Here is a 19,643-nt window from a genome sequence, read left to right as displayed (position 1 = left end):
GCTCTAATCCCAGCACATTATATATAAACTTCTTGGGAATCTGAAATATAAACTCCAAGTAACCTGCTAGATGGTTGGTTTTGTCAGGATTTTCTGGGTACCAGCTCCATACTCACCGCACAGTTACTGAGCGGTCTGTGAAATATACATCAGGGCAGGTTTTTCTCTAAGACAATAATTTAGACTGACCTTGCTGATTATCAAGGTCAGGGTCAGTTTCTCAGGCTGGCGCAGCAGCACGTCGGGTTCCCATGAACCAGCTACTGCTGAGCAGCTCACTGCCCTGCCAGACACATGGATCATTCTCGTGCTGCTAACCCCAGCCCAACAGGTTCCAATCACTGTATATGAATCATATCTGGGTCCCACATTCGATTTTAATCCTATTACTAATCAGTTTTGGAGTCTTTGGACCAGATTCACTCCCTAAGATGCACCAGCACATGCTGATGTACCTCATGATCTGCTCCCTCCTCCCGCATTGCAGTTAAGTCTTCCTGGAGCTGGGGCACTGCATGGCAAGGAGCCTGCAGCCCCTCTGTGCTGGAGGAATGAGAGCAGCCCTGAAACTGGGCAGGGGCGGCCTTGAGGGAATGAAACCAATGTGGCCGTGAGAGGCCCTGATGCAGCACCTCTGCCATGCAGCTTGTGCTGGTTGGGCTTCTCTAGGCTCCAACTAGGATTCAAAGCTTCTCTGCTCCAGCAGAAACCCTGGGGGAGGGAGGGAGGGAGTCATGTCTCCTGCAGGATAAATCTTCCTGCTGGCAGAGCTTCCGATACCCCCATGGAAACAGGGCATTGCACACTGCACCCCAACACATGCACACCCCCCTTCTCTGGGAGGAATCAGCTCTGGGTTTATTTGGATAAATCCTGCTCACTTCAAAATTGCAAAACTTCTACTTGCTTCAGTGAGTGAATGGGGCAGTGAGGAGCCAGGACTTGGCCCTTGGAGCTGTTGGATTCTGGACCAAACAGATATTTCTGTTGGATCCCAAATTATTGATGTATTTATTGGGATCAAAATTACTAAAGCGATGCCCAGCCAAGGCTCTAGGCATCCGGATGGCATGGATAGCACTCAAATTCTGCACCATGAAGTGACCATTTCAACAGGAACTCAGCCAGACAGACACCCACAGAAACTCCTTCCCACCCTTTTCTCATTATGTGACGCCTAAGGACAGCCTGGGTCCTTCCCACCCGCACCCCCAAACAAGTGTCTGTTGCACTGTGCCGAGAAGGTCACCAGATTTGCGCTATTTTGGCTCAAAGGGGACAACAAGTTTCAGAGTCCTGGAGGCCTCACAGACAGCACCCTGCCTGCCACCCCTCTCCTTTATAAAAAGGGGGAACCAGCTCAGGTGCCCCTGCTAACCAGAGCTGTGGCAGTATGTCACGGGGAGAGAGGTGATCTCACAGGGAGGCTGGTCCCAGACCATTCAGGGTTTTATGAATCATCACCAACACCTTAAGCTCCATCCAGAGATAGGCAGCTAGTACAGACCCTCCAGCACAGCTGTAACATGCTCCCAGCAAGATGTGCTGATCAGTGAGTCTCTGCTATTTGCACCAGCTTCGTTCTCTGAATGGTTCTAAGGTACAGCCCCACATTAGGGTCATTTGAAGAGTCCAATCTCAAGGTTACAAACGCCTTGATAACAGTGGCAAGGTCTAATCCCGAAAGGAAAAGTCACAACTTCCAAGCCAGGTACCGATGGTAAAAAGCTGACTCTAAAATTTACCACCCTAGTTCCAGGTTTCAGAGTAGCAGCCATGTTAGTCTGTATTCGCAAAAAGAAAAGGAGTACTTGTGGCACCTTAAAGACTAACAAATTTATTTGAGCATAAGCTTTCGTGAGCTACAGCTCACTTCATCGGATGCATTCGGTGGAAAAAAAAATGCATCCGATGAAGTGAGCTGTAGCTCACAAAAGCTTATGCTCAAATAAATTTGTTAGTCTCTAAAGTGCCACAAGTCCTCCTTTTTTTTTCACCCTAGTTCCAGTTAACCCAGCTCCCCTGGTGAAACACTGAGGAGACTTACCTGCAATGTCCTGAATTGTGAGGAGAAGAAGCCACAGCACCAGAGTGGAGAGATGTCCCTTCATTGCCAGCCTAACTTGCTGTTCCCCCACTCACTGCACTGGCTGCCCCTAAACACCTGCCAGGACTCCTCTGTGTCTGACAAGTGACAACAAAGCAGTGGCAGGGAAATATATAGATTCAGAGACTGGCATCAGCTGCGGGAAGGAACCAATAGCAAAACCATCTGCCTTTTTAGTTATTATCAGTGGTTTTATCTGTGAATGTATGAAGCTAAAACATCCAATAAAACTTGAAAGCAACAAACATCACCATATATGAGTGATGAGCCCCCTCCTGATGTCAGGTTTACCACAGCCTCAGATCATTGGGTAACCCCCATACTCTGGAGCCGGAAGGAAAAGTTCTGCACAAACTGTATCTGTGCTGTTTCTCGCCCTGATAGAGTCTATATCATATTGAACATGAACTGGTAGACATTAAAGGCAGGTTATTTTATAAACTAGGAAAGAAATCCCTTGTGCCAAAGGTGATCATTACAAGACCAATTCCCAGCATAGGACATGCCCAATTACAGACAAGGACAACTCACTAGAACCAGGTTGTGTCACTCAGATCAGCTTTATAGAAGAAGAATTACTTAGCAGCATCTGAAATATTGACAGTTCTTCTACTAGTTGACCTTGGGTCAGGGGTGAAAGTGGGCCGCTACAACATACCAGTGAAAAGTGCCTGCTGGTACTGGCCTGTATGCAGATGACGTTAGAGCACTGCCATGGCAGCGCCTTAACATCATTTCCCTTCCCCCCCCCCGGCTTCCAATGGGGGACACAAAAGGGGCAGCTGCCCCGGGGCCAACGATTTAAAATTTAAATCACCGCTGGAGCCCCAGGCAGCACAGGCCAGGGATCGCGGATGGGCTGGCTGGGGGAGGCTGACCCCCAGCCACCCCTTCTGCCCAAGGCCCCGCCCTTTCCAGGGGCCCAGAGTCAGGCCCTTGTACCGGTCGGTGCTTAATGTTACTTTCACCCCAGCCTTGGGGTTTCCTGTCGAGACCATGATTCTTCGTGGTAGAGGCAGAGCATAGGGCTTCCTGAGTAGGCCAGGACCCTGTCTTGCAGTAGCAGGAGGTCCTGCACACTCCATGCCCATCAGTGCTATCAGCAGGAGGAGGAGGGCTCCTTGGAAACAAGTTTACTTGATTCATGGGACACAGACAATTCAAGGAACAGGCACAAGGCAAGGGAATAGCACAGGATAATGACTGGCTGGCACCACACCTACCTCCTGAGCTTCCTCAAGAGAACTGTTACAAATACTTGGATTAAGGGAAACGTCTTTAACTTTTTACCATTGAATTTTCTCCCATGCTGCCCTATCTGTATGGAGAAAACTCCCTGACAAAATCTGTGCAACCAACACCTGATCCTCCTTTGAATCCCTCCTTGAGACTCTGCTCTGTTGTGATTCCGGAAAAACACTTGACAGTGAGTGACTAGCTTGGCGGGGGGGGTGTTGCTGTGTCTCTTCCCCTTCCTTCTGTCTCCTTATTTTTAACAAACTCTGCGCCCCAATCCTGCCATTCCCCCTCACTCTGCCCTCCCACTACTTAAACAAACAGTAATGTCAAAAAGGAAATGGCACCAAAGTAGTATAAGGGACCTACCATCAATCAAACGTGAACCCCTCCATTTTACCCTCAAGTCCCACCCACCTGTCACCAAAAGTCCCGCCCAAGAGGTATTACTTCCGGGGTCAATCTGGACACATGACCAGAAGCCAAGCCTGTCATGTGACCGCTCTAAGAACTCCTATCACTGCCCTCTACGCATCAGGATGGGTTTTGCCCTGATAGGACTGCCCCAAGAGGTGATTTGAGCAATCGGGGGGAGTTACAGGGTGGGTTGACCAATCCAGAAGTGGCTCATGTGACCCCCTCTAACAACTCCTCCCACCCCCCTCTACCAATCAGGATGGGTTTCAGCTGCTGGGGACCACCCCCGAGAGGATATTTGACCTATTGTGGGAGTTCTGGGGCAGGGTGAAGTGGTTTGTGTGACCCCTCTAAGAACTCTCCCCAGCACCCTCTACCAATTGGGATGGGTTTTGTCCACAGAGGACCACCACAAGAACAGATTTGATCAAAATAGGGCAGGTTCTGGGGCAGAATGAACTGCCCAGCAGAGGGTCATGTGACCTCTCTAAGAACTCCTCCCACCACCCTCTGCCAATCAGAGTGCAGCACCACCACCCTATAAGTCCCAGAACAGGGCAGAAGAGGCCATCTCTAACTAAGAATGTAGAAATCATGCAAATGCCGAGAGGAAACATGGACTCCTTCACCATCCCCATGAAAACGTTGGACTTGTTTTAGCACCAGGGGCCTTCAGCCATCCGCAAAGAAAGTGCTACATCAGCGACAGTTCCTAGGAGGAGGAGGGAGCAGCCCAGGGGATCCCTTTGGCCCAACTATTGATGGATATGCCAGTACCTGACCCCGAAACCCAGGTGCTCATGAGACACCCTGATAAGTGTGCTGACCTCTCGTCGTCCACCCCCCTGGAGGAGGAAGGCGAATGCAGCTCGGGGGAGTCACCGGCAGACAAGGTGAACAGAATGACGTTGTTCGCGTAAATGAACAATTTAGAAGTTGCATTAGAGGATTTGTGTGTGTATATGTGTGTAATAGGGTTAGGAACTGGTGTTGTGTAAATCGAAAAACAAGCAGTGGGAACTTGCACTTGTTTCTTTTCTGAAAGTCTCTCGACAGCTCGACGCTGCCTTTCTAGAGGACCTGGAGGCCGTGGACAGTGTTGCATCAAACAATGAAGATGAACCAGGTGCACCTTGTTTTTGTTCAACACCAATACAAATTGTTGAAGAGGACTCTGAGGATGACGGCTATGAGGAGTTTAAGAGGAAGCTTGGCATGGAACTAACTGAGTCAGTGTCACATCGTGAGCATAAAAAAGTCATACTTTTCTTGTATGCATTGCAGTTATTGCTGACCTTAATCACTGTCTTAGGGAAAGATTTTCAAAGATTGTGAGAGCTGTGTCATAAACATGCCAGGCCAGCGGCACCATGACTGTGTAGCCTGGACTTCAATGGATATAAACTGCAAGCTCTGGGGCTTGTGTGCTGAGCTGTGTTTGGAAAGCTTCTTAAACACTGTTATTGCCATAGGTGATGCTATGCAATGTCTGTGCTTAACTCAAGAATATTTAGTGCAAGGGGTGACCTTGATAAATGCCGTGCAATTCAGTGGAGACCCTGAAGTGTTTTAAAGAAAATGACCAAACCGGAAGATGTCTGCTTATAGCATTATATTGACCATCTGGTCCGCACAAAAAGTTATAGAACCCTGCTTAAGAAATCTAAAAGGATTAAGTTAGAGAATGGTGAGAGGACAAACATGCAATATAAAACTTGGTAGCTGTAAATTTTAAAAAAATCTATTGAAAAGGGCTTTGTGGCTATGTGTGTTTCTGTTAGAGGGTCTCTGTGGCCCTTGAGTGAGCAATAGTTTTAATGGAGCATCTTGGTTTGTTTTCAAGGAGCTGTGTGTCTTTTAAATAAAATAAAATAGTTTGTGAGATCCTAGCTCGTGTCTTTCTGTAAAGAGACCCATTTACAGCAAAAAGCTGAAATGTATGTTGTTGAATCTTGTGTGTGGGAGGGAGACCCTAAAAATGTGTTTACTGTTGTAGGAGCAGCAGTGATCTATATGCTCTGTATGACTATGCTATGTATAACCTGTATGCTCAAAAGGTCTGTTACACTCCCCCCCACCCCTTTGTCTCCTCTCCCTCTCTGAGTACCTGTGAAGTGGCTTTCCCCCTCCCAGTCCCTCCTGGAAGGGCTGGAAGGGATGAATGGGCTGGTTGAACAGCTGGAGGATCAGAAGAGCTTCCAGGTAGACAAGGTGTCTGGGACTCTAATTAGGCAGCACTCACACATCCATTGCATAGACACTAAATGGACACTGGCTTGGGTGGAGTGTGACCAACGAGACATAGCCTAGTCATTTCTAGTCGCAGGCCACGAGGTCCTTAAAAGGGGAAGGGCCCATGTGCTCAGGAGTGCACTCACAAGTTTGGATCTCCCATGAACGCCCTTCACCCAGACCGCCTGGCCAGTGGTTCGCCGTGTGGCATTCCATCGTGCCTCGGGAAGACTTACCTTCATCGCATCGTCCATCACTGCACTGTGGGACACTTACCTTGAAGGATCCTGACATCTCCAGTGCCGTGCCTATCCTGGGAGCATGAGTATGCGAGTGTGAGTGCGACACCCCACCCCCCATCCCTTCTTCTGAGCTTAGCTATCAGTATAATAAACGTGCTGCTTTCTGCTAAACTCTGGTGGGTCATTAGTCCTCCCTAAGCTTACTAGCTGGCTCAATTTGGGGTAATATTTACAATTTAAAAAAAACCAGGGATGGTTCAGACATGTGTTTAAGTACAATAGAGCTGACCCACCGTATTGAACTGAATGGTTTTAACCAACCTCCCACGGCATAGCCAGGGTGACTGAGATTACCCACCCTTGTTGCCATCAGGGTTGATCAAAATAGTTATCAGTAATTAAATTTGACAGGTGTACACACACAGTAAGGGAGGTGGGTGGGTGAGGATGGTGACCTCTGTTTAAAATGAAATGAAATAAAACCTCAGAAATTCGCAGATGCTCTTGGATAGTTTAAGTATGACCCCAGAAGTTTGTAGAACGTTATTGGACAGTTTAAATATAACCCAGCAGTTAGTTGAACGCTATGGCTCACTCTTTCTAGCAACTCAAAGTCATTAAAATCATATATTCACAAAAATAAACAAGGATCTAACCCAAAACTGAAATGTTTCAAGGGTTCACAAACCTCCACCATACTTTAGAACAAGCATGTGCTCTAAAGACAATCAAACATTTAAAAGCTCTGGGTATTTGTAGGGTGCTTACTATGGTTGTGATACACCCATTTTATTTCAAAAACAACCCCCAAACTTTAAGCATGAAAGAAACATGTTTAAAAAACAAACAAACAAGCCCTAAGACATTCACTGATATCTGCAAGGGGCCCCAACTTGGGAATGGGGTACAGGAACATTAAGGATTGTTGTATATGGTGATTTATTGTTTTTTTCATTGAAACAGAAAAATGTATTTTAACTAAAAGGAAAAAAAATAGCCAAAAGTAGCCCAGTTGTGCAGACAACTTAATTCCCCCACCCCAGATCACAAAAGGGAATGTTAGGGGCGGGGGGCCTAAAGTCCATAAGTATCTATTAATTCCGAGTTGTGATCAAATCAACCTGCTAACTACAGACTTTTGAATTCTGTTTGAAACCAAGAGTTAGGATGGTATAAAAACCTGGAGACTGTCCTTTTTCAACAGAAACTATCTTGAATTGACTTGCTGCTGGACTGCAAGAGGAGGTATGCTCCCTGTTTTTAATTCTGAAAATATATATTATATGTAAGCAAAGTCAGAATGAGCTCTATCCTGATATCTGCTGGTGAGCTGTGGAAAAGGAGTTCAGGGGCTGATCTTGTTTGCATGGGTACACCAACGCTGCCTAGCACAATGGACTGCCTGCCCAAATGGTCACTTTGGCTGCTGTGGGATCCCCAGTCTCTTTGTTACTGGGGCAGGAGTAATAGAGGGTTGTTATCCTGGTTATGTGACTCAGGGACAGTAGAACTGTACTTGGCAGTTTATGATGGAGGAACTCGCCCTCAACTAAGCAGTACTCACTAGGCAAGGGACATGGGTTCCAAAACCCAATGACTTGAGAGAGGTTGGGAATAAGTAAGTGTAATTTGTAGTGTGGGTGCCTTTTGTAAGCCCTAAACACTACTGTAACCTTCCTCCCTCCCCCACTATGTAATAATAGAGCTAATTTTGACTCCATTAGAAGTCTTGTTACATGCTGTAAAGCTGAAACCACTGATGCCTAGGTCTAAACTTTAGACCTACTCTGGGCTAGTGATGTACCAGCACTGAGGCTCTCCTACTACTCGCTAAACTTGCAGAGAGCTGTGTTAAGAGTGGGGCCTAAAGATAAGTTGGAGACTGGCTAGCAGATAGCAGGGCAGCTGCTGAAGAGGCACGGACAGCAGGATGGCTGGCAGAGAGGCGTGCAGAGCGGATAGCAGCAGAGAGGTGCAGCTGGTGGTGAAGACTGCATCAGGACCCCATGGAGAGGCATGGTACTCGGCCATCAACCTAAGCAGTGGAAAATATAAGATACCCCCCCATACCACCCTCCACTTCCACCCAGGCTGGGAGGTAAACTCTGAAAATGAACTTCTGAACTCTGGAGGCTGCACTGACCAAGGTTAGAAACTGTGAGTGGGGTGACTTGAGTTGCTGGACTTAAGACCCTGAGGGGAAAAGGACACTGCCAAACGTACTTGGGGGTGGGTCTTTTGCTCATGATTTGTGTTATGAATTCTGTTTGTGGTGTTTCCCCAACATAATGCCGCATTGTTTCCCTCCTTTATTAAAAGGCTTTTGCTACATTCAGACTCTGTGCTTGCGAGAGGGGAAGTATTGCCTCTTAGAGGTGCACTGGGTGGGTGGTATGTAATGGTCCCTGGGTGGAGGCTCGAGCTGGTTTTGCATCATATTATTGAAACAGAACCCCTAGCTACTGAACCTGGCCCTTGTTGCTGCCAAATCAGATGGGCAGAAGGATTACATATATAATGTCTGTCTTTGGCCATGCTGTCCTTACTAAATAATGGTACCTATCTTAATTGCAGTGTGAGCTGTTTAGCATAGAACCAGTAACTTTAAGCTGATTTCACAACCAGGCCAATGTGGTAAAAGCCCAAAACCATTTTTAAAGAAAGTTGTGCTTAATACTGTTAAATTTAAAAACTTCAGGTATTACACAGATTGTATAGGGGGTTGATACATTTAGGGAATAATACTAACTAAAAATTTTGCTTGTTCTTTAACCCAAAGGCCCAAACACACATGGGGGAAAACAGAACCACCATGTGCTAGCAACCCTTCATCCTGTGTTAGAAGGTAATTTTCTGCAACTGGCTTTTAAATGCACGTGGGTTTATTGAAAAGTATATTGTTGCAAACTGTTCGTTTTAAACTGCTGGGGTTTTATGGCTGCAAGCTGATGGTATGGTGTGTTTCAAACTAACAGTGTTTTTCTGTGCAAAATGTTTTTTTAAAATTTGTGGTTTTTTTAAAGCAGTTTGGTTTTCATTCTGCAAAAAAAAGAGATTTCTTTTAAAATGGGGTTGTTTGTCTTTTTAAAAGAATTGGCTTTCATGTTTAAATTGTTAGTGATTCAGGGGCCTAAGCTAGAGATAAGTGTGGGTGTTTAAAAAGGTATTCGGTTTGGTGTTTTAAACTGCTGGTGTGTGTGTGCGCGTGTGTGCGCGCGCGCACAAAATGTAGGAGGTTTTTTTAAAAAAATATATGGCTGCAAAGTATTGGTTAGGTGTGTTTCAAACTAACAGGAGTTTCTGTGCAAAATGTGTTTTAAAATGGATTTTAAAAATTGGTTTTTAAAGCAGTTTGGTTTTTATTCTGCAAAATGAGATGTATTTTAAAGTGGTAGAAATAAACTCAAAACCTGCATTTGTTGTACAGCCAGAAATGGATGATTTTGTTTTAAAGCTATGACTTTTTAAATAGAAAAACACCCTAATGAGTATTTTATTTTTTAAGTTTACAAGACAGTTTCATGTGTTTTATAAGAATCATGTTGTCTGCTCCACAGTACGCTCAAAACACGAGAGATCCTTAGACCAGAGGGTAAACAAGCAGAAAAGAAAAAGGAAAGAGACAGCTGAAAAGGAAAATTCACCAGCATCAGTGACGGATGGATGGATGAAGCCCAGTAAATATTGTTTGCTTATTGGTTTGGTTGTTTTATGAGGTTGTGTATTTTAAGTAAATACATAGGGGTGTGTGAGAAAGATGGTAAAGTTAAGTGTTGTAAAATGTTTTTTCCCCCTAATCAGGAATGTGCAGCTCTCCTGACAATGCTGTAGTCAGAGCTAGAGGGATACCTCCAGCAGAACCGCCAAAGAACCAGGAATCTGCTTTGAGACCTTTAACAACGCGAACACAAAACAGCACAAGAGTGCAGATGAAACATCAGGGCAGTCCAAACCTCATATATGTCAAACCTAAGGACAAAACAAAAGGCTTGGGTAAAAACCAACCACACAAACACAACTCCAGTTCCTCAGTGACCACCACTACACCAAGCCCTGAGAAAACTGTGAGCGAAAGCACCCACATTCACAAACATGGAGCACATGCTCTAGGGGTTGTGAATAAAAAAACAACGACTGACAAACCATTCTCCCAACACCATAAGATCATCACAGCTCCCCCCTTTTCTAGTATTTGGGAAAAGTTTGATGCTTCATTCAGAATAGTGATGGACGCTGTATCCCCGGGGGTTCTAAAAGAAGGGGGGCTGGAAACTACATCAAAAATCCAAAAGCTCTTGTGGGTGACTTTTTGAAAAATACTTCAATATTTCCAAAGGGTGGCTTTGAGCAGGCCTGACTATTCGTGGAAAGGGGCTTGGGTAAAAGGGGCACCCTCAAGGGTACACATCAGCTACGATGTAAACAAAAGGGGGGACAGCACTTGGGGGATAACAGATAGCTGCCAAAAAGTTCCAGGCCAGGGTCACTGTAAAAATTTTAAAAAAGGCTAAAGAGGTAATGAGGAAAAATACAAAACAAAGAGATGCCCCCTACTGGAGGCTCTCAGATTGGCTTGTCTGAAAATGGGGAGATAGAATCTGACCTGTGGGATGGTGGTGACTCTCACACACAGTCGGATTTAGAAAATTCCCCAGAAGGCTCTCTAGATGGGTCCCCGTCTACTCCTGATGACCCTCATGGAGGCCCCTGGGAATCTGACTCTCAAATAGCATGTGATGTATAAGATGCCACTGATGGTCCCGTAGAAGAACCCCCGAGTAACCCTGAAAATGCAAAGGTATATAGGGAGTCAGTGAGAAGTTGGCAACATGAATGACCTAGATTTGGGGAATTGTGAGGAACTTCGTTCCGTCAATCTTGAGCAAATAAATTCAGCTCAGCAGGTTGTTGAAGCCATAGACGGGGGATACAGTTAGTTCTCAATGAAGTTAATGGTAGGGTAGGCCCGGATGATTATGTTCAGTTACGTTTAGAGCTGTAATTTAACTAACCCTTTGTTTTCGATCAGAACTAGGGATGAGCTGTCTGATGAGGATTTCTTCAGTCAGACCTCAAAGTTGCTGCAGAGCAATAGAGAGTTGCATGTTGATGGGACGTTGCATCTCGTTGTGACAGTTGTAAAAACAGGGGTGGGGGCGGTCGTAGAGTTTTAAATTCTATCTCAGTACTCAAATTGTCCATAAAAAGAGACAATGTTTAGTAGACCTGACTTACACTGGTACCAACCTGTGTTTTGCGGGTGGGCTCATGGCTGTCATGTCCAACCGTAAACCTACAGATGCAGAATTGTTAGAGGGGGTGAGAAAGTTGCATGAGAAAGTGGGGCGGTCAGATCAAAAAAAGGTTCTGCTCAGTGACGTAGCAACGTTTGAACAGCATTTAGGAGTCAACATACAGGTGGTGCTTTATGTGGCGAAAGGGGGATGTTTTTTTTTTAAACCGGGGTGCCCTGTATACCCCAAGACTTTTTTGATCCTGTTGTACGATGAGCATTACTATGGGGTTCTAGACATGAAAAAGTTGTTGGGTGCAAAAAGTTGTGAGTTTTCCGTGTACAGTCACGACCAATCTTGCAGGTATCGTTGCCGCCTCTGCTTGAGCGTAACATGCTCGGAGAGCGTGGGCCTGCAGCTGAGGTGTCCTAGCTGTCGACTGTATTGTCAGTCCAAGGAGTGTTTAGACAGACACGTCGACTGTGCATCAAAAAAACAAGTTGAATGCCTGCCTAAAACTTTGTGTGATAAGTGTCAGTCTTATGTGGACAAGCGGCACAGGTGTAAAGGGAGGTGCTGTAAGCAGCGTCAGGGTTTGATCACTGGTGATGTACACAGCCACCTCTGTTTTATGGATCGCATTAGAAAGCCCGAAAGTATATATTTTTTTACAATTTTGAATGCACGCAGGAGGCAGGGTTGCATGTGCCCAATTACATTTTTGCTATGTCCCTAAAGCCGGAAAAATCCTGGGAATTTAAGGGCTGTGAGTGTCTATCTTTAAGACCTTTATTGGCAAAGAGTTCCGGGACTACACGTTCCTAGCACACAGTTCCAAACGTTACGATGAGTACTTCGTTGTTAGACAGTTACTGAAGGAAAAGATGTGCACAGAACTCATCACTCAGGGTAGTAAACTAATGTGTGTGGAAGTTAAGGCCCTGGGCATTCACTTTATACTCTTTAAACTTCTTGCCCATGAAGCTTAGCAAGCTCCCAGAGGTGATGGGGTTTGAAGGGTGCAAAGGGTATTTTCCACATTTTTTTAGTACTTGAGAAAATCAAAATGAATTGGGGCCAACGCCCAGTGTTGAGCACTCTGGTATACAAAGCATAATGCCAAGGGAGAAAGCAGAGTTTCTCGACTGGTATTAGGACCGCAGATATGAGACATTTGACTTGCAGAAAGAGCCCACATATTACTGTCAGCAGGATGTCAAAATTTTGAGACAGGCTTGTATCCTATACAGAAAAGAGATTATGAAAATGATGGAGATGGGAAATATAGTAGAGAGAGGCCCTGGTAAATTCACTGAGATAAAACTGTGTCTAGATCCTTTCTGGTACATAATGCTGGCATCTGTCTGCATGGCTATGTACAGGTTTATGTTTTTGAAGCCTAACACAGTAGCTCTTCTCCCTCCAGACTATTGTGCGATGTTACAGTTACAGTTGTTGGCAACCTCTGTATAAAGAACTGCTCTGTAAATATCCTTTATCGATTTTGTGGAGGGGCTACCTGATGCTTTTGAGGATGACCGTTTGTTTCCTACCAATAAAGTAAATATGATTATCATGGATGATCTGATGAACTCTGCTTGTGAAAGCAATGAAATCGAGAAAGTCTTTACCAAGTACCTGCATCACAGGAACCTGAGCATTATGTATATAGACTAGAACATATTTTGTCAGGGAAAAAAGTTGTACGATTAACTTAAACACAAAGTACATGGTTCTGTTCAAAAACCCCAGGGATGAATTACAAATTGCTATGCTAGCTCGGCAATTGTACCCCAGTAAAGCTCAATTCTTTCCAGAAGCTTTTGAGGATGCTACCAAAAGACCTTATGGCTACCTGGTGGTGGATTGAAATGCTTCCACACCAGAAGCGTACAGACTAAGAACTGGTCTTTTCCCTCCAGACTGGCCGGCGGTTTATACATTGAAAAGAACAGCAGCCAGGTATAAAAAGAGATGAATTATAAGCCGGCCCCTTTTTAACAGGCAGGATTGCTGACTGAAAACATGTCTAGCTGAGTGAAGAGAAACCTGGTCCTTTGAAAATTACTTAGCAAATCGTCCTTTCAGTAAAGGAGGGGTATACTGTTTTCGGCCTCTGACGATTTAGTGGCAGCCATCTCAGAAAGAGCACTCAATACCTTAAAAGGAAATATACTCTGACACAAGATCAAGTGCGCTTCTAAAAACTCAGTGTAATCAAAGGGCTTCACTTAAAAGAAAGAAGCATCTGGTGAAGCAGTGTGGGGGGGTTTATTGGACCTCTGTTAAGTTTTGCTACCTCTCTGATAACAGGGCATTTGACTAATCGATAATGGAGTATGCAAAAAAACATTTACCTGATGCCCAGCCTCCAGTTGGAGCAATTAAGGGCTCCCCTTCCTGTGGAGGAAAATATCAGAATGACCTCAACTCACTTCCTGGATGCTGAAATGAAGTCTGTTCTTCAAAGAACTGATTTAGCCGAATACAAAAAGGCTAAACTTTACAGTGCTTCAAAGGTACCTAACGTATGTGAAGCAGAGTGACGTGGATAAAGGGAAAATAAGTCTTTTTCTACCGGAACAGGAACAGAGTGTGACTGCCAAACCCCCCAAAACACCAAAGTCCTCAGAATCTATTGCTCAGGACGTGCTGGATAATGTGAATAAGAAAAAATACATTAGTATTGCTAAATAAACTGGGCCAGGATAAAAAAATCTCTCTTTGTGGAATGATAAAGGGGCTTTTGTGTACAAAGGCTCTGTGGTTAATGGTTCTAACATGCTCGACTTAGTCTGGGCCATTACCCAGATGCACTCTGTTCCTAGCAGACATGTACCTAAAGGATGGGATCTTTTTATGAATGCCATGGCGGAACTGAATGTACCAACTTCCGTCATGGGCCACATGGCCAACAGAAATCTTTTGGAACACTCAAAGGCCTTGACTGCCAACACCGGGGATGGGTCGAGAAACCGTGACCCCTTTTTTGCAATCTAAAAAACAAAAATTGGCTAAAAGATCCAAATGGCTCAGTGTGTAATGTTTTTCATGTTCTAAAAAATATATACATTTAAAACCGGTAATGTTTTGCTTTAAATAAAACATTTCTATCCTTTAAAAAAAAATATCTACGTGTAATTTTCTGAATTGGTCATGCTTTAAAAAAAAAAACGAACAAAACCCCACCAAACATCAATGGTCTTTAAATTCCTCACCTGGGGTGCTTTATTGGGTAACATGGCTATGAAAATCCTTGCAAGATACGCACGTCTGGGTTTGTTGAAACATGTTTTGAGTGAGGCTAGGCATGCCCGAGAATTTACATTTTATATTTTTTACAAAATTCATCATCACCATCTGATTGTTTTGCACTAAGTTATTAGAATACAATTTTAAAATCTTGTCAAAAGATAAACCCTTGCTACAATGATGTAAGAAAAACACCCAGTGATAGCCACAGGCGACGGAGCGGGGGTCTTGTAATTGTCTATTGTGAAACACAATGTCGGTGGTATTTTTGTTTAAAAAATTCATAATGCTTCTAGGAAGCAACACACTGTTTGGGGGATGCCTGTATGAGTCAAAAGCTCTCCATAGTTGCGCTCCACCAGATACAAGGTGAGCCAGTGTTTAACCGATTGGTTGTGCAGATGCGTGTTGATCACCAAACCTAGGGGTCTCTGAGACAGTTTGCCACAAGGGAGCCAATCACAAGGGATCACATCTAAGAAATTCTTTTTTGTGTAAGGGTTCATTGATAAGACACGAGAGCTGCATGGTGTCCATATTCTCCTGTAGTCAAACAGAACTTTTCTCCTCTGATTTCTCTCTATGACGTTATCAAAAACCCCATACACGATCATCTTGACGGTGACCGTCAAAGCCGTCCCAAAATGTATTTCTGCTCTCAGGTTCCCGGTTTTAATCAGGGAATAGTGATCGGCATATTCCTGGTCCGGAGACAGGTCAAAGGCAAACAAGGTGTCACCCTGTGCAAACACAGGTCGCTGTGTAAATGACCCAATAGCTCTACCGTACTACTCTGGGCCGTCAGCTTTGCATGCCTCACAAACCCTAGAGTCCCGCCATCCAACTCCCTTTCTTCGTTTGTCCGGGAGTGTCTTTGTAAAACAGACCGGCAGAAAATTGCATGGCGAGGGTGTCATCGCTGTCATGGAGCGTCGATTCTATAAAGGCCCTGTAAAGGTATGTGACGTTATTGACACAAACTGGGACCGTATAAATTATTGTTGCAATCAAGGTCCTGTAGTGGCACCAAATCTTGTATAAAGGGGGTCAAATAAGGTGTCTAAGACAAGGTTATGGTTTGCTGGTTATGATTATGTTATCTGTATGCATGTATCAGTTTTGTATTTAAAGTTATAAGTATTGGCTCTATCCTGTCTGTATTTCAAACTTGTGCTATGCTCCTTGGTGACACCCCAGACAAGTTGGTGTCAGCACTGCCTAGCCTGCTTGATGGCCCATTAAGGACCATCAGTTATACAAGTGACCCATTGACAGAAGGCAGATGCACCTTGTGACTCAGCAAGGCATGCAGGGACATGCCTATGGACAGAACTCTAAGGTTTTTCCATGCCATGGGCTGGATAGCTTGTTTTTGGAACAAAGAAAGCAGAGGCCAAATGGCAGGAGACTAGAAAAGGCTGCTGCATCTCCTCTATCTTGTTTTCAATCCTGCTTCTAACCTCTGGAGGAACTTTGCTACACTGAAGCTCTGAACCAAGGACTCAATGACCCATCCAAGCTGTGGATGTACTCCAGAGACTTGATTTGAGCCTGCAGTTAATTCCATCCGTGCTACAAGCCTGAACCAAGAACTTTGCCATTACTGTATGTAATTGATTCCTTTAACCAGTTTTAGCTCTCATCTATATTTCTTTCTTTTTATGAATAAACCTTTAGATTTTAGATTCTAAAGGATTGGCAACAGCATGATTTGTGGGTAAGATCTGACTTGTATATTGACCTGGGTTTGGGGCTTGGTCTTTTGGGATTGGGAGAACTTTTTTTTCTTTTACTGGGATATTGGTTTTCACAACCATTCAACCCCATAAAAAGTGACACTGGTGGCAATACTGGCAAACTGGAGTGTCTAAGGGAATTGCTTGTATAACTTATGGTTAGCCAGTGGGGTAAGACTGAAGTCCTCTCTGTTTGGCTGGTTTGGTGTGCCTTAAAAATAAAGGAAACCCAGCCTTGGGTTGTAACTGCCCTTCTCCAAGCAATTTGTCCTGAATTGATACTCTCAGTTGTGCCCCGCCAGAGGCTGCATCGTTATAGGGTAACAGTTATTGCTTTGGCTTACTAGGGGGTCTCCCAGTGGAACATCCACCTGGCTAAAAATAGATGCCACTGGGTAATTCATCAGGCCCACCTTGGTGTCCCTGGCAAATCCAGTTCCGTCTCCTTCCACAATCTTGCAACACAGGTACAGCAGCATGTTGTTTAAATCGAGGCCATTCTCTGCTATAAAAAGTCAATGGGGGCAGACTCCGTAAACAGCCACGTAGCCAGGTGGAGGGAAGAGGGGAAGCGATCCAAAAGAAAGGTGCCACCCGCCATGGTGCATTTACTCACCCAGCAGCACTCTGGAGGCAGGCCCTCACTCGCTCCGAGTGTCTTCAGCTGCACTGAGGTGTCGCTGAAGACCCGGAGCGAGTGAAGGTCCCGCCGCCGAGGTGCCGCCGGGTGAGTCAGATGGATCGCTCCCCCTGTTCCCTCAACAGGGAAAAACTGAAAAGGCGCCAAGACATTCACAAGGCGCCACTTGTGTTCAGCAGGGGAGCGGCCACTGCCCCGTTTCCCTCAAGCTACGCCACTGTCCGTAACGGCTGATAGAGGCGGCATCTCGATGTAGATGCTTTTCTCAATGCTACTCTGCGCGTAGGGGCTATTTGAAACAAGTCTAGTTCAGATTTGGTGCACTCTTCAGACCTACAGCGAACAAGAGCCACGTTGAATAAAATCTCTCTCTTTTACCAGGCGGAGAGCATCTCCTCTTTACCAGGCTTCCTCTTGGACTTTCACTTATGGCTGGCCCTGCGCGTCAAAGCCCTTCTTTTAAAGGGTTTTGGGGGACCTAGGCGTCGTGGGTATGATGCATTTCTCTTTCTCTTCCCCCTTTTAACGTACATCAGCCCCGATCCCTCCTATGAAGCTGGATTCCCCACCTTCTCCAGAACAGCACGGGAGACATGGCCTACCACGTCTCTAGCTATGTTTTGAGTGGCGGTTTTTACATAGGGTTTAATAATCTCTAGTCCCCTCCTCAAAAGCGGTAAGTCTTTTTGAAAGAGGTTATGGAATATTCCGCCCATGCCAGCCCTGTATATCACAGGGGCCCCATGATATCCAGGTAGGGCATATCCAGCCTGAGCTCTGTAATAGTTTCTGTAGTTGGTGGGGTCGCCGTAATTTTTAGGATTGCCATAATAGTGTTTTGCTTTTTAGAAATCTCCGGGGATGCAGGTGCAGCTTGATGATCACCTTGTCGAAGCGAAATGAGATGTATTTGTCCTGATCTGTCTTTATTTCAATGGTGATGGTGTCATTGTGGTGTTTACTGACAGGGATGTAATGAGGTTTATCACCAGTAGAAAACCTATAAGTAAAATCGATGGATTTAAGTCTAACTTTTCTACCCACAGGGTCATAGTTCATGACTACCTCAGGCGATCCTGGGTGACAAGCCACGGTATTGTTCACATGATCCGGTAATTTGGGTATGGACGAGTAATAACCTTGTCATAGGATGAAACTCCACGTCATATCTCCAAAGGTGATTTCCAAAGGGGTGTCTTCATGGATAGTGTTCCAGATGTGCAGGTCTTGTATTTCCACTAACCCCACCTCCCAGGCACCCGGGAGATCCAAAGCCTTAATTAGCTGTATTGTAAAGTTGGAGCTGGTGTTTTGGGGGAAAGTTGCAGAACTGGCACTGCTGGGCAAAGTGAGTTAAAACCCGCCGTCGCTCATTTCTCTCTCTGTCTGTCTTTGCAGGAGGAGTCTTTTTTGTTCGTGTCTAAATGTTACAGAGTTGAGAGACTTCCACCCAGCTGTTAAACTTACCAGGCCATCCTAACCATTTAACCAGTTTCAGAGTAGCAGCTGTGTTAGTCTGTATTCGCAAAAAAGAAAAGGAGTACTTGTGGCACCTCACTTCACGAAAGCTTATGCTCAAATAAATGTTAGTCTCTAAGGTCCCACAAGTACTCCTTTCCATTTCACCAGTAGCTGCTTTTTTTTCCCTTCTTCTTTCTCTGCGAGAAACTTTTCAATTCTGTAAATCCTGTCTCGTTTGGGGTTTACTTTTGGTAGTTCTTCAGGGTAAAAGATCCAGTAACTGTCTCACCCTTGTAATCTTTTAATTGGGATACAAGTCTCTGGCCCCTGGTTAAGGCTTCATCCACTATGAATATCTCATCAGTAAACATCTGTTCATAACCTTTTTCAAAAGCTCCTTTGATTTTAGATCGGCTCACGTGGTTGCCTTTTCTAAAAGGGGCAACAATCAGCTTGATTTTAAAACTGTCTCCATAAACCGTTTTCCATACCTTCAGAGAATTTGAAGGGTTAACGTCAGTGGGTCTGGTAAGTACAGTTCTGTCGAAGCTGCGGTTGTAACTCTCTATAAAGTCAGGTAACGTGTCGATGTAGCAAAAGGTGTTATGGGCTGTAAAATAACTCCACATCCTCATTTTTAAAGTTCTGTTAAATCGCTCCACAACCCCCGCTTTGACTTCATTATTAGTAACAAAATGGTGAATGCCATGCTGTTTTATCAGTCTGCTGAAATGCTTGTTTAAAAATTCTTTCCCCCCGATTGGTTTGTAATTTTTGAGGCACACGACGTTCGCTGAAAATAGCTTTAAAGGCCTTGGATACCTCACCGCTTGTCTTGTCTTTTAGGCCTAAGGCCCAGGCATATTTGGATAGAACGTCTATCACTCTTAATGACAGGTTTCAGAGTAGCAGCCGTGTTAGTCTGTATTCGCAAAAAGAAAAGGAGTACTTGTGGCACCTTAAAGACTAACAAATTTATTAGAACATAAGCTTTCGTGAGCTACAGCTCACTTCATCGGATGCCTTTGGTGGAAAAATGCATCCGATGAAGTGAGCTGTAGCTCACGAAAGCTTATGCTCTAATAA

At 44.8% G+C, this 19,643-nt stretch overlaps 2 protein-coding genes across 2 annotated transcripts in view; one reads left to right on the top strand and one right to left on the bottom strand.

Moving 5' to 3' along the window:
- Positions 1-3,550, bottom strand: part of LOC122460058 (antigen WC1.1-like) — a 40,548-nt gene extending 36,998 nt beyond the window's left edge. The window contains exons 1-2 of the mRNA XM_043513929.1: positions 3,398-3,550; positions 2,048-2,184 (exon numbers count right to left, since the gene is read on the bottom strand). Coding sequence (XP_043369864.1) covers positions 2,048-2,111 — 64 coding nt within the window. The 5' untranslated portion in view covers positions 2,112-2,184; positions 3,398-3,550. The remainder of the gene's footprint in view (positions 1-2,047; positions 2,185-3,397) is intronic.
- LOC119860485 (scavenger receptor cysteine-rich type 1 protein M130-like) overlaps positions 1-19,643 on the top strand; it is a 1,081,813-nt gene that overhangs the window by 713,594 nt on the left and 348,576 nt on the right. The window lies entirely within an intron of this gene.

Source organism: Dermochelys coriacea, chromosome 1, assembly GCF_009764565.3.
Source record: "Dermochelys coriacea isolate rDerCor1 chromosome 1, rDerCor1.pri.v4, whole genome shotgun sequence".
Classification (NCBI taxonomy): Eukaryota; Metazoa; Chordata; order Testudines; family Dermochelyidae; genus Dermochelys; species Dermochelys coriacea.
The sequence above is the reverse complement of the archived record's forward strand: the minus strand, read 5'-3'. Positions and strand labels throughout refer to the sequence as shown.